General features: G+C 44.2%; 1 protein-coding gene across 2 annotated transcripts in view; it reads right to left on the reverse strand.

The window, feature by feature from the left end:
- Positions 1–18,543, reverse strand: part of LOC137540712 (NXPE family member 4-like) — a 124,875-nt gene that overhangs the window by 44,160 nt on the left and 62,172 nt on the right. For both annotated transcript variants that reach the window (XM_068261836.1, XM_068261835.1), the window contains one exon: positions 4,320–4,538. In XM_068261836.1, coding sequence (XP_068117937.1) covers positions 4,320–4,538 — 219 coding nt within the window. The remainder of the gene's footprint in view (positions 1–4,319; positions 4,539–18,543) is intronic.

Here is an 18,543-nt window from a genome sequence, read left to right on the forward strand (position 1 = left end):
ATTAAACGCTACCGTAATTTCGCGTTAAACCGTAACGCTCCGTATAATATAAAAAAGCCGCCGACTTTAAGGGTTAATAGCAAAGCCCCCTTAAATGCTAAGAGCCTCAAATTTGGAGAATATATTAAGGAGATCAGAAGGAATAAGAGGAAAATTTTTTTTCTCAAAAAGACCTTATAGTTTTTGAGAAAATCGATGTTAAAGTTTCAAAGTAAAAATGTATACATTTAAAAACCCGCCGACTTTAACGGTTAATAGCAAAGCCTGCTTAAAGTTTAGGAACACCAAATTCCTAGGGTATATTAAGGGGATCAGTGGGAATAAGAGGAAAAATTTTTTTTTCAAAAAGACCTTATAGTTTTTGAGAAAATCGATTTTTAAGTTTCAAGGGCAAAAATGTCTTTTAAATGCGGAAAATGTCAGATTTTTTTGCACAGGTAACAATAGTGTATTATTTTCATAGATTCCCCCAAGTGGGAAGAGTTTTACTTACTTTGTTCTGAGTGTGGGAAATATAAAAAAAAAAAAAAAACGACGTGGGGTCCCCCTTCCCAGACCTCTTTAACCCCTTGTCCCCCATGCAGGCTGGGATAACCAGAATGCGGAGCACCGGCCGCGTGGGGCTCCGCACCCTGACTATACCAGCCCACATGGTCCATGGATTGGGGGTCTCGGAAGGGGAGGGGCAGCCAAGCTTTCCCCTCCCCCTCCGAGCCCTTGTCCAATCCAAGAACAAGGGGCTCTTCTCCACCTCCGATGGGCGGTGGAGGTGGAGGCCGCGATTTCCTGGGGGGGGGGGGGGGGGTTCATGGTGGAATCTGGGAGTCCCCTTTAAAAAGAGGTCCCCCAGATGCCCCCCCCCCTCCCAGGAGAAATGAGTATAGAGGTACTTTTACCCCTTACCCATTTCCTTTAAGAGTTAAAAGTAAATAAACACACAAACACTTAGAAAAAGTATTTTAATTGAACAAAAAACATAACCACGAAAAAAGTCCTTTAATATTCTTAATTAACCATTAATACTTACCTGTCCCTTTAAATAAATGATCCCTCGAAATAGCCTCGGAAATGTTCTATCAGTTACAATGTAACAAAGTTATTACAATGTAACAACTTTGTTACATTGTAACTACGCCGCACCCGACGTCACTCGCCACTCAGCCGCCGCATACGCGTCTGCGCTGCACAGACCCGACAGAGCTCTGAGCATCTTTGAATTTGGGCTCCAAGGAGCCCCATTGGTCCTTAGCAGACCAATGGGGTTCCTTCAAATCAGAAATTACGCGTTGAAAATTACGCTTACGGTATTTTCAATTACGATTTTAATGGCAATTACGCTACCGTAATTTCGCATCGTAATCGCAAATTTCGCATGCGTAATTATAGTAATGCGAAATTACGAAAATATCGGCTCAACTCTAGACGAATGAAACCTTTATCAAGGTTTTCCTTGATGTAATCTTTCATGGCTACCTGTTCTGGACCTGAGAGGTTGTACAAATTACCCCTGTGAGGCATGGTACCGTACCGGGTCTCAAGTCTATGGGGCAATCAAATTCCCTATGAGGGGGAAGTTTATCAGCAGCCCGCGGACAAAACACATCAGAAAAAGCGATATACTGTGCAGGAACACCCTCCACCTGAAAGTCAACAGAACACATGGCAATTTTCTCCAGACACTGTTTTTGGCAGGCTGAAGACCATGCCAGCAACTGTCCAGTGTTCCAATCTATCAGAGGAGAGTGTTTTTGCAACCAGGGAAGACCCAAGGCAATAGTAGAAGAGGACATATTAAGGACATTAAACTGTTTCTCCTCCTTATGCAGAACTCCCACGTGAAGAACCAGGGAAGGAGTCTGCGTAAGGGGCTGTTTGTTTTGCAGGGGAGAATCATCAATTGCAGTTACATAAATTTGCCTCTCTTTGGAACAGATGGTAATGTTGCACTAAGAAGCTAAATCAAAATCGATAAAGTTGGCTGCAGAACTTGAATCGAAAAAGGCCTGGGTGTTATGAATCTAATTCTCCCACGTGATAGAACAGGGTAGTAACATCTTGGTATTTTTTGGAGGTAAAACAGGTTCGCCTAGGGTAGTACCTCCTACTACACCTAGGCGGAGAAGTTTTCCAACTTCTTACTGCAGTTTTGGATAAGCTGCCCTTTCTCCCCACAGTACAAACAGAGACCCTCTTTCCTTCTTCTGGTTTTCTCTGACTCAGTTTAGAATGGCCTATCTGCACTGGCTCATCCGTACCAGTCGCACCAGAGGGAGTGGAAGGTACTGCCTTAGAAAAAATGCATGATCTGCCCTGCTTATATCTGACCCTGCAATCAATCTTATTGGCCAATGTTATCACCTCATCAAGGGTTTTGGGATCAGGATGACTGATCATAATATCTGATACTGACTCTGATAACCCTGTAAGGAAACAATCCAATAAAGCAAAATGTTCCCATCTAGAAGAGACTGCCCACTTTCTAAACTCTGAGGCGTAATCCTCCACTGTACCATGACCCTGGTGTAGTCTTTTCAATTTTCTCTCTGCTGTAGCGGCTATGTCCGGGTCATCATAAATAACCGCCATGGCATCAAAAAATGCCTGAACGGACACTAAAGCTCCATGGCCATCTGGCAGATTATACGCCCAGGTCTGAGAGTCCCTGTGCAATAGCGTTTTCATCAGAGTTACACGCTGCAACGCGGAACCTGATGACAGGGGTCTCATTTGAAAATAAGACATACACCTATTTCTGAAATTCCTGAAATCTGACTTAAGACCTGAAAATTTCTCATTTTAGGTTCAAAAACACGAGTGCGAGGCGATGATGATACAGATTCCTGTGGGCTGCATATAGCCTCAGACAGGAGATTTAACTGAGCCTGTTGTGCCGTAACAGTAGTGGTTAAAGGGGAACTTCAGCCTAAACAAACATACTGTTATTAAGTTACATTAGTTATGTTAATTAGAATAGATAGGTAATATAATCTTTTACCCACTCTGTTTTAAAAGAACAGGCAAATGTTTGTGATTCATGGGGGCTGCCATCTTTGTCATGGGGGCAGCCATCTTTTTGGTTGAAAGGAGGTGACAGGGAGCATGAGACACAGTTTCAACTGTCCTGTGTCCTGATAACCCCTCCCAGCTGCACACGCTAGGCTTCAAATGTCAAATTCAAAAAAAATTGCACCAAAACAGCAGAACGAGAACAACATCATCAGAAATCCCATCATGCTTTGCACAGCATGAGGGGAAAACTGCCCGGGCAGTTTTCTTCTGTGCAGCTAAAAATGAGGCTTGTATAAGAGAAACAAAGTTCTGATGCGGTGAAACTGTTAAAGAAACACCAGGCCTTTTCAGTGCTGCTGAGTCGATTTTTAGTCTGGAGGTTCACTTTAACTGCTCGACTGCTGCAGTTAAAGCCTGAACCTGCGCATTTAAGGCCTCCATAGTCATTTTTTAGTCTGTTGTTATGTAATGATCAGTGGCGTATCTGATGATCAGAACGTGCTCTATCAGACAGTTAGTCAGTACTTTATTCAGAGTGTGATCACACGTGTATTGGTGCACAGTAGTGTCAGGAGTACTCCTTAAGTGATAGCCCTTGGTGGCTGGGGCTATCACTTTGATAGAGAGTGGTCGTACAAGCGAGGTCAGTAACAGGTCAGTCAGCAGCAGTACAGAATCGTCAGGCAAAATCTAAGTCAAACAGGCCGAGGTCGGCAGCAGATCAGATGGGCAAAGGTACAGAAACAGAAGGCTAAATCAGAGTCAAAGTTCAGGCTAGAGTCGGCAGCAGATCAGATTGGCAAAGGTACAGAATCATCGGAAGAATAGTCAAGAGTTCAGGCAAGGTTCATACACAATAATAATAATACAGTAATGATAATAATAATGATAATCCTAAGCTAAGTGTGAATCCCCGGGGTCCTGCCGGATCAAACACTCACGGATCTGACTAAGGTCTGAGAACTTTCACTGTGAAGTTTCAGCAACAACAGACAATGAGCCACTGAAGGCTCTGAGCTTAAAAACAAACAGCTAATCCAAATGGCCCGCCCAAAGTGAGCCGACCAATGAACGCTTCAGAGACGGCGGTCGTGGTCAGCTGACTGGTGTGTCAGCTGACTCGCCTCCTCAGTGCATAAAGATCACGCTGTTTATTTCGTGCGCATGCCAATCTATGCTGGTGTAATGCAGAGATGCCCAGCCTACGGAGAGGAGCCTGAGGGTATGTGGCTGCGGGCGAGGTGACGTCAGACGCGAAAGCGGCAAAGGTAACTACAGCATCCCTGACTCCCATTTATTTCAGTACTTACATTTCAGCAGCTTTAGGAAGTACGACAGCCACTGGTTAAGAGTTGAATCTCCCTTCACATATACCATTTTGTGAGCAAGGCAAGTGCTGATTTTTTCCACGCGCTCAAATGATGACACGTCACAGTGCAGGGTATGCCATAAATTGTTCAAGAAATATCCACTAGGGAACTGGAGTGGAATGCCAGTCTTGCATTTAGGTTTAGCTTCTTCTGTTCGATCTGCAAAAAAAGTACAGCACATTTACAATATTACTTAAACACAAACATATCCTCTAGGTGATATTTCACACCTGATCAATCAAATGTCTTTTAAGCTACCAGCAAGCAAGAAAATACTCAGAATAATTGCGGCAATAATTTTCAACTACTTTTTGGTACTTTTTCAATTGCAGAGTGCTGAAAAGTTATATTAAACAGAAGATAAAATATCACCTAGGAAAAAACATAGGAGAATTGGGGAATTACATAAGGCCCATGGGCACATACGCAATTCACTTTTTCTCCTATGTTTTCTCCTAGGAGATACATGTTCATCTTCTCTTTATAACAACTTTTCAGTACTTTTCAATTGAAAAAGTACCAAAAAGTAGCTGTAAAAGTACTGCCAAAATAATTTTGAGTATTTATTAGCTGGTTATTGAAAAGGCATTTTATTGTTATTATTGATTTATAAAGTGCCAACATATTTTGCCATATTGTCTAGAGGTAAGAGATTTGATCGTTCTTTCTACTAATGTGCATGGTTGCTTTATAACCAAAATGAAAACAAGTAGAAAACTGTATAAATCAAAAATAAAATTAAGCACTGCCGTGGATAACTGTCTACAATTTAACCTAGCTATATCGGAATAAATATATATATACACACACATACACATATATATATATATATATATATATATATATATATATGTATACAGTGGCTTGCGAAAGTATTCGGCCCCCTTGAAGTTTTCCACATGTTGTCACATTACTGCCACAGACATGCATCAATTTTATTGGAATTCCACGTGAAAGACCAATACAAAGTGGTGTACACATGAGAAGTGGAACGAAAATCATACATAATTCCAAACATTTTTTACAAATCAATAACTGCAAAGTGAGGTGTGCGTAATTATTCAGCCGCCTTTGGTCTGAGTGCAGTCAGTTGCCCATAGACATTGCCTGATGAGTGCTAATGACTACATAGAGTGCACATGTGTGTCATCTAATGTCAGTACAAATACAGCTGCTCTGTGATGGCCTCAGAGGTTGTCTAAGAGAATCTTGGGAGCAACAACACCATTAAGTCCAAAGAACACACCATACGGGTCAGGGATCAAGTTATTGAGAAATTTAAAGCAGGCTTAGGCTACAAAAAAAATTCCAAACCCTTGAACATCACACGGAGAACTGTTCAAGCGATCATTCAGAAATGGAAGGAGTATGGCACAACTGTAAACCTATCAAGACAAGGCCGTCCATCTAAACTCACAGGCCAAACAAGAAGAGCGCTGATCAGAAATGCAGTCAAGAGGACCACGGCGACTCTGGATGAGCTGCAGAGATCTACAACTCAGGTGGGGGAATCTGTCCGTAGGACAACTATTAGTCGTGCACTGCACAAAGTTGGCCTTTATGGAAGAGTGGCAAGAAGAAAGCAATTGTAAACAGAAAAGCATAGGAAATCCCGTTTGCAGTATGCAACAAGCCATGTGGGGGACACAGCAAACATGTGGAAGAAGGTGCTCTGGTCAGATGAGACCAAAATGGAACTTTTTGGCCAAACTGCAAAACGCTATGTGTGGCGGTAAACTAACACTGCACATCACTCAGAACACACCATCCCCACTGTCAAATATGGTGGTGGCAGCATCATACTCTGGGGGTGCTTCTCTTCAGCAGGGACTGGGAAGCTGGTCAGAGTTGATGGGAAGATGTATGGAGCCAAATAAAGGGCAATCTTAGAAGAAATCCTCTTGGAGTCTGCAAAAGACTTGAGACTGGGGTGGAGGTTCACCTTCCAGCAGGACAATGACCCTAAACAGAAAGCCAGGGCAACAGTGGAATGGTTTAAAACAAAACATATCGATGTGTTAGAATGGCCCAGTCAAGGTCCAGATCTAAATCCAATTGAGAATCTGTGGCAATATCTGAAAACTGCTGTTTACAAACGCTGTCCATATAACCTGACTGAGCTGGAGCTGTTTTGCAAAGAAGAATGGGCAAGGATTTCAGTCTCTAGATGGGCAAAGCTAGTAGAGACATACCCTAAAAGACTGGCAGCTGTAATTGCAGCAAAAGGTGGTTCTACAAAGTATTGACTCAGGGGGCTGAATAATTACGCACACCCCACTTTGCAGTTATTGATTTGTAAAAAATGTTTGGAACCACGAATGATTTTCGTTCCACTTCTCACGTGTACACCACTTTGTATTGGTCTTTCACGTGAAATTCCAATAAAATTGATTCATGTTTGTGGCAGTAATGTGACAAAATGTGGAAAACTTCAAGGGGGCCGAATACTTTTGTAAGCCACTGTATATATATATATATATATATATATATATATATATATATATATATATATATATATATATATATATATATATATATATATATATATATAGTGATGGTCAGAGCAGATGTCTGCTTGGTTCTGGCCTGGATGTGAAGGAAAAGGTCCTGGATAATGACTTTTGTTGCAATTTAGCAACGACATTATCTGGTAGATTAGTTTGGGATCCAGGGCTGGCGTGTATTGGGAGAAGGGTGGGCCTTACACGCCACTCCTCCAAGTCCAGGCCTGAGTTTGGCAGAGAGGGTGTTAATGGATTCACCTGTGTGAATATGGATAAGTACCTGCATCAGTCAGGATGCAGTGGGCTGTATGTGGAGCAAGCAGGCTCCGGAAAGGCTGTGCAGCCAAGAGGGCTGCCAGGCCTGTAACAGCAGGGAAGCTGCTGATGTGGAAGTGCTGGAGGGGAGTTGGACTTCAGTACTGGAAAACCAGGAGAAGCCTGGGAAAAGGTGAGTGACACCAGGACTGTCATTAGGCCCGTGGCAGGGTGTCACTGAAAAGCCAGTGTGGCTGAAGAAGGCTGTATAATTTTGTGCTGTGCCGACAGTGTGATTACTGCATACTCAGAGTGGTCTATTTTGTTGCTGTTTATGGACATTGTTTGACTGACAATAAAGCGGAATTGTTTTATTTTTTACCCTAAAAAGACTCACTGGCTGGTGTGTTATGACCCTTGATGCTGCTGACCTACTCTACCATTGAGTTAAAAACCCCCAGAATATCACAATATGTATATGTATATATATATATATATATATATATATATATGTATATATATATATATATATATATATATATATATATATATATATATATATATATATATATATATATATATATATATATATATATATATATATAGATGTAAACGTTTGGGCAACTTTGTTAATCGTCATAAACAAAATTAGGCAGGTGCATAAGTTTGGGCACGACAAAAAAGCAATGAAATCAATATTTAGTAGATCCTCCTTTTGCAGAAATTACAGCCTCTAATCGCCTCTTTGGCCCGGTGCACCAAAAACCGCTAGCAGATCCGGAAAAAGGCTACCAGATTTTGAAACGCTTTTTCTTTTTCTGTAGCGTTTCAGCTAGCATTTTGTGGTTTTGGGAAGCGTTTTTGGTGTAGTAGATTTCTGATATTGTTACAGTAAAGCGGTTACTGAACAGCTTCTGTAACAAAAACGCCTGCAAAACCGCTCTGAACTGCCGTTTTTCAGAGCGGTTTGCGGTTTTCCTATACTTTACATTGGAGGCAGAAACGCCGCCGCAATCCAAAATCTGCAGCAGCCCGGGAGTATGCGCTTCTGCAAAACGCCTCCCACTCTGGTGTGCACACCCCCATTGAGATACATTAACCAGGCATATCCGCAGCCGCAAGCAGATCGCAAAACGCTGCCAAACCGCTCTGGTGTGCACTAGGCCTTAGTAGGTTCCGATGAGAGTCTGGATTCTGGTTGAAGGTATTTTGGACCATTGCTCTATACAAAACATTTTGAGTTCATTCAGGTTTGATGGCTTCCAAGCATGGACAGCTCTCTTAAACTCACACCACAGATTTTCAATTATATTCAGGTCTCAGGACTGAGGTGGCCATTCCAGAATGTTGTACTTGTTCCTCTGCATGAATGCCTTTGTGGATTTTGAGCAGTATTTAGGGTTGTTGTCTTTTTAAAACATCCAGCCCCGGCGCAGCTTCAGCTTTGTCACCGATTCCTGGACATTGGACTCCAGAATCTGTTGATACTGAGTGGAATCCATGTGTCCCTCAATTTTGACAAGATTCCCAGTCCCTGCACCGGCCACACAGCCCCACAGCATGATGGAACCACCACCATATTTTACTTTAGGTTGCAGGTGTTTTTGTTGGAATGCTGTGTTGTTTTTCCTCCATGCATAATGCCCCTTGTTATGCCCAAATAACTCATTTTTAGTTTCATCAGTCCACAGCACCTTATTCCAAAATGATGCTGGCTTGTCCAAATGTGCTTTAGCATACCTCAAGTAGCTTTGTTTGTGCTGTGGGTGGAGAAAAAGCTTCCTCTGCATCACTCTCTCATACAGCATCTCCTAGTGTAAAGTGCGCCGAATGGTTGAACGTGCATAGTGACTCCATCTGCAGCAAGATGATGTTGTAGGTCTTTGTTGCTGGTCTGTGGGTTGACTGACTGTTCTCACCATTTGTTGCTTCTGTCTAGCCGACATTTTTCTTGGCCTGCCACTTCAAGCCTCAACTTGAACTAAGCCTGTGGTCTTCCATTTCCTCAATACGTTCCTAACTGTGAAAACAGACAGCTGAAATGTCTGGAGACAGCTTTCTGTATCCTTCCCCTAAACAATGATGGTGAACAATCTCTGTCTTCAGGTCATTTGAGAATTGTTTTGAGAACCCCATGTTGCTTCTCTTCAGAAAAAATTAAAAGAGGAGGGAAACTTACAATTGACCCCCTTAAATACACTTTCTCATAACTGGATTCACCTGTGTATGTAGATCAGGGGTCACTGAGCTTACCAAGCCAATTTGAGTTCCATGTATTAGTTCTAACAGTTTTGGAATCAATAAAATGGCAACAGTGCCCAAATGTATGCACCTGCCTAATTTTATTTAAACAATTATTGCACACTTTCTGTAAATACAATAAAATTCATTTCACTTCTAAAAAATATCACTGTGTGTGTCTCCTATATGATATATTTAACTGACATTTTTTATCGTAACAACCAACGATTTATACAGAAAAATCATGATTAAAAAGGTTGCCTAAACTTTCACATCCCACTGTACATACATTTCTGCCAATGATCATATACATCTTATCCCACTGCCATTTTGTGGCTATTTTAGTATATGACTACTCAAAAACCCTCTATCAAGCCATGTATAATAATTGCACATTATTAGTATTGATTTATAAAGCACCAGCATATTCCGTGGCTCTGTATAAAGTAAGAAATAAACATGGGGTACAAAATAATACAGACAATGATACATACCAATACAGCGAGAAATCCAGAGTTGGTGCAAAATACAGAATTGGTTCAAATTACAGAATTGGTAATTGAGTGGCAACGTTAATACAAAAAAAATTAATTCACACGTAGCAGAATTCATATGCAGCATGTGGGATTCCGATTTAATGTTCATTGCACATCTAACACATTTCAATGACATCTCAATGACCTGCGTTTTCTTATTTTTAGTGTCATTTGTTATTTTTCTGCATTTTCAAAATAATTGGCAGTACTGCATTTTTTTTGTGTAGCATCAAAGAAAGAGTCGGCACCTCCCAAGTATTTTATAGCTCTTTTATGGTGTAGGCTGCAATGACAGACCGCTATTTTGAGCACTAGGCCCTTTCTCAAATTGCAATAGCCATGATGCTATTGCAATTTGAGAAAGGGCCTAGTGCTCAAAACAGCGGTCTGTCATTGCAGCACCATAAAATAGCTATAAAATACTTGGGAGGTACCGACTCTTTCTTTGATGCTACGTAGTATACTCCTGGGGACACAGAAATAGGAGTCCAGGCACGCCAACCAGTCCAGAGGGTGCGCCTTCAACTTCTTGTGTTTACTTTTTATTTTTGAAAATATATTTTATTGAGTCTTCAATAAACAAGTATCAATAAACATAACAGAGTAATATTGTGCCAATAAACAACATTTTGCAAGGCAAAGGTACATATCAGTGCAATTGTATTAGAAATACATATTTAGACATATAGACCCATTTTAGCTACATTAAAATATGTAGCAAGTATAGAGAAGAAGAGGAAAAAGGAAAGAAAGGAAAAGTATAGAGGAGATATATAGGTGTATCCTAGTCCTCAAGCTCTGTGGGCCTAGTGTCAGAAGTAGCGAAATTACCTCCAATGCGGATAGCGGCGCGACCGCCGCTTCCGCGTCTGATGTCACTGTTGTCACCGCTGCGGCGTCTTCGGGCCTCCCAATGGTCCATGGGAGGTCCGGTCTGTCAATGCTTCATAGATGGCAGCTGGCTCGTGTGCGCGCGCAATGCCAGCATCTTTATGGGCTGCGGAGACGTGTCAGCTGACCCGGAAGTCGGCTGATGTCAGCCCGCCTTCTGATTGGCTGGGCCTTCTGGGCGGCTCGGTAAATTGCTGTTCGTATTTAAGGATGTGCGGATCATTTGCTCTTTGTCTGTTGTTGCTGAAACTTCGCAGTGAAAGCTCTCAGACCTTAGTCAGATCCGTGTGTGCTTGATCCGGCAGGACCCCGGGGATTCACACTTAGCTCAGGAAATTATATTATATGGTTATTGATTATTACTGTGTATGACCTTTTGCCTGTTCTTCTGACTATTCTTTGCTCTACAATTCTGTACCTCTGCCAATCTGATCTGTTGCCGACTTCTGCCTGAATACTTACCTTGTTCTTGTCTCACGGTTCTGTACTTCTGCCAATCTGATCTGTTGCCGGTTATTGGCTGATTACTGACTGAGTTTTCCTCTCGACTTTGTACCTATACTGACCGATCTGTAAACGACATTACCTGTACGACCACACTCTCAGTTAGTGATAGCCCCTGTCACTATGGGCTATCACTTATACGTATTCCGGAATACTACTGTGCACCCAATTACGTGTGATCACACTTCAATAAAGTACTGACTATTGTGCTGATAGAGCTCATTATGTTTATCAGATACATCACTGATCATTACATAACAACAGACTATGACCACTATGGAGGCCTTATGTACGCAGGTTCAGCCTCTTACTACAGCGGTCGAACAGTTGAATAATACTGTTGCGGCACAGCAGGCTCAGATGAATTTCCTGATGCTGTACACAGTTTGCAGGAATCTGCATCATCATTGCCTCCCTCCCATGTAGTTGAACCTAAAATGACACTCCCAGTGAAGTTTTCAGGTCATAAATCAGACTTTAGAAATTTTAAGAACAGGTGTTTGTCTTATTTTGAAATGAGACCTATATCATCAGGCACTGAAAGACAAAGGGTAACGTTAATAAAAACTTTATTACATGAGGATTCTCAGACCTGGGCTTATAATCTGCCTGACGACCATGAGGTCTTGTTGTCGGTACAGGCATTTTTTAAGGCCATGGCAGTCATTTATGACGACCCAGATATTTCTGCTACTGCTGAGAGGAAACTGAAAAATCTTCACCAGGGCCACAATACTGTCGAAGATTATGCCTCTGAATTTAGAAAATGGGCAATGTCTTCCCGGTGGGAACATTTTGCCTTGTTGGATCGTTTCCTTACGGGGTTGTCAGACTCAGTTTCAGACATCATGATTAGTCACCCTGAACCCAAAACGTTAGATGAGGCAATCACCTTAGCTATTAAGGTTGATCGTAGGATCCGATACCATAAACAGGGCAGCTCTCGTGCTCCTCTCACGGCTGTTTCCACACCCTCCGTCCCGGCCAGTACTGATAAGCCTATGCAAATAGGTCATTCCAAATTATCAGAGTCAGAAAAGGCAGGGAGGAGAAAAGAGGGTCTTTGCTTGTACTGTGGAGAGAAGGGTCATCTGGTACAAAACTGTAGCAAGAAGTCAGAAAACTTCTCCGCCTAGGTGTAGTAGGAGGTACTACCCTGGGCAAACCTGTTTTACCTCCAAAAGATTCTAAAGTGTTGTTGCCCTGTTCGGTTACATGGGGAAACCATGTTCACGCCACCCAGGCTTTTATTGAATCAGGTTCAGCAGCTAACTTTATTGACACAGATCTTGCCTTAAAATAGAATATTCCCATCCTTTACATGGAAAAGCAGATCTATGTAACTGCTATAGAGGATTCCCCTCTACAGAACAGGCAGCCACTCTCGCAGACCCCTCCTCTCATTTGTCGGGTGGGGGTTCTGCATAAAGAAGAGATACGATTTTATGTTTTGAATATGTCCTCTTTCTCTGTTGTCCTTGGTCTCCCTTGGCTACTCAAACACTCCCCTCAGATTGATTGGCATACCGGGCAACTACTGGCCTGGTCCTCAGAGTGCCAAAGGAATTGTTTAGAGAAAATTGTTCTATATTCTACTACGGTCCATGTTGAGGGTGTGCCTTCCCAGTACATGGAGTATTCAGACGTCTTCTGTCCACGTTCAGCGGATAAACTCCCTCCTCACAGGGAATTTGATTGTCCTATAGACCTAAGACCCAGTACCATGCCTCCCAGGGGACATCTGTATAACCTCTAAGGTCCAGAGCAGTTGGCGATGAAAAACTATATAAAGGAAAACCTTGAGAAAGGTTTCATCCATCCCTCCAAATCCCCAGCAGGGGTAGAGTTTTTTTCCCGTTCAAGAAAAAGACGGTGGTCTCTGACCTTGTATTGACTACAGGGCTCTGAATAAAATTACTATTCCCAATTGCAACCCCCTGCCGTTGATTGAGGATCTTTTTTCACAAGTAGCTGGAGCCCAACTGTTCTCCAAACTAGACCTGAGAGGGGCTTACAATTTGATTCTTATAAGACATGGGGATGAGTGGAAAACGGCCTTCAACACACCCAATGGGCATTATGAATATTTAGTGATGCCCTTCGGGTTGTGTAACGCTCCTGCAGTTTTTCGTTGGTGAACGAAATTTTCAGAGAGGTGCTAGGTTGATTTGTGGTTGTCTATTTAGACAACATTTTAATTTTTTCAAAAAGTTTTGAGGAACACAGGAAACACATAAAGTTCATCTTGAATAAACTAAGGCAAAATTCTTTATATGCCAAGATTTAGAAATGTTCATTTGAGGACTCTGAGGTCCCTTTTCTAGGGTATGTTATCTCCAACACTGGATTGTCTATGGATCCCCAGAAAGTCTTGGCTGTTTTGGAGTGGCCTCAACCCGTGGGGTTGAAGGCACTCCAAAGATTCCTGGGTTTTGCAAACTATTACAGGAAGTTCATCAAAGGCTTCTCCTTGGTGGTTGCCCCCTCACCAATTTGACTAAAAAAGGGGCTGATGTTTGCAACTGGTCCGAGGAAGCCTGTGTAGCCTTTTCACAGTTAAAGGCACTGTTCTGTTCTGCCCCTATCCGCAAACATGTAGATGTGTCCTGTACTTTCATCGTGGAGATAGATGCCTCCAAGATAAGGGTGGGAGCTGTTCTGTCTCAGCACTCGGGAACTCAGGGACGTTTGCACCCATGTGCGTTATGTTCTCGTAAATTTTCATCAGCGGAAAGAAAATATGATATCGTTAACAGAGAGTTGATGGCAATTAAAATGGCATTTGAGGAGTGGAATCACTGGTTGGAGGGAGCTGAACATGTGATCACGGTTTAACCACTTAAGGACCAGGCCTTTCTGCAGTGATCGGTGCTGCGTGGGCTCTCCAGCCCGCAGCACCGATCAGGATTCAGCCTTGGCGATCAGACTTCCCCCCTTTTTTCCCCACTAGGGGGATGTCCTGCTGGGGGGGTCTGATCGCCGCAGGCTGTTTTTGATCTGCGGGGGGGGGGGCTCTTTAAAGCCCCCCTCTGCAGCGTTTTTGGCGCTCCCTGATTCCCCTTACCTCCCTCTCCCTCCTGGGGCTGCGCAGGACGGATTTCCGTCCTGCGCATTGAAGGATAGGCTTCAGCCTATCATATGCCGGCGATCCCCGGCCAATCCGAGGCCGGGGATCGCCGATCTACGTCACGGTGCTGCTGCGCAGCAGCGCCGTGTCATGTAAACAGCGGGGATTTCTTCCCCGGATGTTTACATTATGCGTGCGAGCCGCGATCGGCGGCTCGCACACTGTTCACGGAGGCAGTCTCCGTGAACTAGCATGGAAAGGCCGTTTCCATGCTATACCACTAACGACCTGCCGACGCCTATGGGCGTTAGGCGGTCGTTAAGTGGTTATACTGACCATAAGAACTTAGAGTATATTGAAGGTGCAAAGAGGCTCAACCCAAGACAGGCTCGGTGGGCACTCTTCTTCTCTAGGTTCAGGTTCATCATCACCTATAAGCCGGGCAACAAAAATATCAAGGCAGACGCTTTATCCCGTAGTTTTGAGTCTGAGACAGTTCAGCCCTCATCGCCCATTGGCATTCTACCTGAGCATGTAGTGGTGACAGCTACTGAGCCTCAGGAGGATCTGTCAGCCGCTCTGGGGTCTTTCCAGCAAGACTCGCCAGAGGGGAAACCAGAGGGTCTCCTGTTTGTACCACTCCACCTGCAGCTTCATATTTTACAGTTGTTCCACTGTCATAAGAATTTAGGACACCCGGGTATCACTAGAACCCAGGAGCTCTTGTCTCGGTGTGTGTGGTGGCCATCTATAAAAAGTGATTGTAAGGAGTTTGTACTGTCCTGTTCAGTTTGTGCTCGCAGCAAAGTTTCCAGGCAAGCTCCTGCACGGACACTACAACCTTTACCAGTACCTTCAGAACCTTGGACTCCCATTTCGATGGACTTTGTGGGGGAACTCCCTAGTTCAGAAGGAATGACGGTCATATGGGTGGTAGTGGACCGCTTTAGCAAAATGGTTCATTTGGTGCCCTTGAAAAAAACTCCCGTAAGCTCAAGAGCTTGCTGACTTATTTATCACCCACATTTTCTGGCTGCATGGGATACCAGTAAATGTGGTTTCAGACAGAGGAGTACAGTTTGTGTCCAGGTTTTGGCGAGTTTTCTGTCAGTCACTTGGGTTGACTCTGTTTGTGGGTGGTAACCTGAAGAAAAAGACAAACGGTCAGACTGAAAGGATGAATCAATCCCAACAATTCCTTAGATGTTATGTGTCGGATGCTCAGCATGAATGGATTAAGTTCCTCCCCTTTGCAGAATTCGCACATAACAATCTCAGAAATGCGTCCTCAGGATTTTCACCATTCAGGTAGTCACAGGGAGATCTCCTAAGTTCTCTCCTTTACCTGTGGGTAATTCTCCCTTTCCAGTGCTGGAAGGGTGGAAAGACTCTTTAAAAAGAACATGGGGGTTCTTCCATCGCAATCCATATACAGAGGCTGGGTCTGTCTATAGAGGCCAGCCTCTGTTGCTAGTTAGTTCCCTCCAAAGCCCCCCCTGCGCGCTGTCAGACCCCATAAAACACAGCCGCGCTACGCGGCTCTGTTTACCTCACTACTGTAAGTCTCGGCTGCTCCCCCGCCTGCTGAATCGCTCCGGTCCCCGCCCGCGTCCCTTCCCTCCAATCAGCGGCAAGGGAAGGGATGTGGGCGGGGACCGGAGCGATTCAGGAGGCGGGGGAGTGGCGAGACTGACAGTAGTGAGCTAAACACAGCCGGCTGCGACACGCTGCGTGTCGCCAGCGCGGCTGTGTTTCATGGGGTCTGACAGCGCGCAGGGGGGGCTTTGAAAGAAACTAACTAGCAACAGAGGCTGGCCTCTATAGACAGACCCAGCCTCTGTATATGGATTGCGATGGAAGAACCCCACCTCGGGTTCTCTTTAAGGCAACCCTCAGTCAAATTGGGGCCTAGGTATATTGGTCCGTACCCCATTAGTGAAAAGATTAATGAGGTGACATACAGAGTTGCGCTTACGACCAGTATGAGGGGCGTAAAATCATTTCACATTTCACTATTAAAACCTGCTGTGCATGTGGATTACTCTCCCCCCCCCCCTGTAGTGATTGATGGGGAGCCTGAGTTTGAAATTGAGGAGATTTTGGATTCTCGTAGGGTATGGAATTCTGTACAGTATCTGGTCCACTGGAAGGAGGAAAGATCATGGGTTCCTGCCAAGCGTCTTCATGCTGAAGAATTAAAACAACAAATTAATTTGTTACATCCCGAGAAACCATTCTGGGCATGTCCAGAGCCCACGCCTCGGGGGGGGGGGGGGGGGTAGTGTTAGATGTAGTGAAATTACCTCCAGTGCGGATAGCGGCGTGGCCGCCGCTTCCGCGTCTGACGTCACGGTTGTCACTGCTGCTGCGTCTCCGGGGCCCCCAATGGTCTATGGAAGGTCCAGTCTGTCAATGCTTCACAGATGGCAGCTGGCTCATGTGTGCGCGCGCAACGCCAGCATCTTTATGGGCTGCAGAGACGTGTCAGCTGATGTCAGCCCGCCTTCTGATTGGCTGGGCCTTCTGGCCGGCTCGTGAATTGCTGTTCGTATTTAAGGATTTGCGGATCATTTGCTCTTTGTCTGTTGTTGCTGAAACTTCGCAGTGAAAGCTCTCAGACCTTAGTCAGATCCGTGTGTGCTTGATCCGGCAGGACCCCGGGGATTCACACATAGCTCAGGAAATTATATTATATTGTTATTGATTATTACTGTGTATGACCTTTTGCCTGTTCTTCTGACTATTCTTTGCTCTACAATTCTGTACCTCTGCCAATCTGATCTGTTGCCGACTTCTGCCTGAATACTTACCTTGTTCTTGTCTCATGGTTCTGTACTTCTGCCAATCTGATCTGTTGCCGACTATTGCCTGATTACTGACTTTAAGTTTGCCTCTAGACTTTGTACCTATACTGACCGATCTGAGAACGACATTGCCTGTACGACCACGCTCTCAGTTAGTGATAGCCCCTGTCACTAAGGGCTATCACTTATATGTATTCCGGAATACACTTCAATAAAGTACTGACAATTGTGCTGATAGAGCTCATTCTGTTTATCAGATACATCACTGATCATTACACCCAGCCACCCAGAAGAACATTCGATTGTAGATTGATAGATTTTCATGGAATGTCAAGATTAGGATTTTCTTATCCAACGGGAGTAGATGAAAGAAGCTCATCCAATACAGCTTGGTCTGTGAGTTCATCTCGTTTATCTATCCAACAGGCCCAGGTCTCAAGGTATTTGTCGTTTCTGTTTTGAGAAAAATGAACTAGTTCTTCCATTTGCATTATATGATTAATTGTCTTTATCAATCGAGGTAGTTGTGGGGCATTATTTGACTTTCAATGTCTCACAATCAGTTGTCTGGCAGCAATTAGGATATGTCTAAGGAAGGGTTTTTAAGCTATTGCTGTAGACCCTGGAATACATGATAATAATGCAATTTTCAGGGTAGGGGTTCTGGGAATACCTGTGATCTTGGAGTATAGATTGAAAGTCAGAAACCAGAAGTCTTAAATTATTTTACAGTCCCATCACATATGCCAGTACGTGCCTTGCATATTATGACATCTCCAACAAAGTTCTGAGATTTCTGGACTGAATTTGTGGAGTAGAGCTGGATAGCTATACCATCTGGCGAAAATCGTATAATTCCTTTCCTGTGCTAATGAGGCCAAAGACGTCTTATGTGTTAGAGTACATATCTTATCCCAGTCAGGGGCATAACTAAGAGCCCCCGGGCCCCCCTGCAGAAATTGTGAGCAGATCCCCCTCCCCCGGGGCCCCCCTCCCTCTGGAAAGCGCTCATGGCTGTTTTGGGGGGCTGGAGGGGTCGCACCATGAGGGGAAAGCTATGGCCACACTCGGCTGGGAGGGGGAAAGGTCCCCCCCCCTCCCTCACCTTGGGCTTTCCCCTCCAGCTACATTCGCTATACAAGTGCAGCGGAGCGGCGGGTAGCGGCAGGCAAACATACCTTCCATGCGTTCGGATGCTGGAAAGCACGGAAGGTATGTTTGCCTGCCGCTGTCCACCGCTCTGCTCAGTCCTCTGCACTTATATAGCGATTGAAGCTGGAGGGAGCACAGAGGGGAAAGCCTGAGGTGAGGGAGGGGGGGACCCCTCCAGATCCCAAAAAACAGCCACGAGCGGGCCCCAGG

This window comes from Hyperolius riggenbachi, chromosome 12 (assembly GCF_040937935.1).
Source record: "Hyperolius riggenbachi isolate aHypRig1 chromosome 12, aHypRig1.pri, whole genome shotgun sequence".
NCBI classification, from domain to species: Eukaryota; Metazoa; Chordata; class Amphibia; order Anura; family Hyperoliidae; genus Hyperolius; species Hyperolius riggenbachi.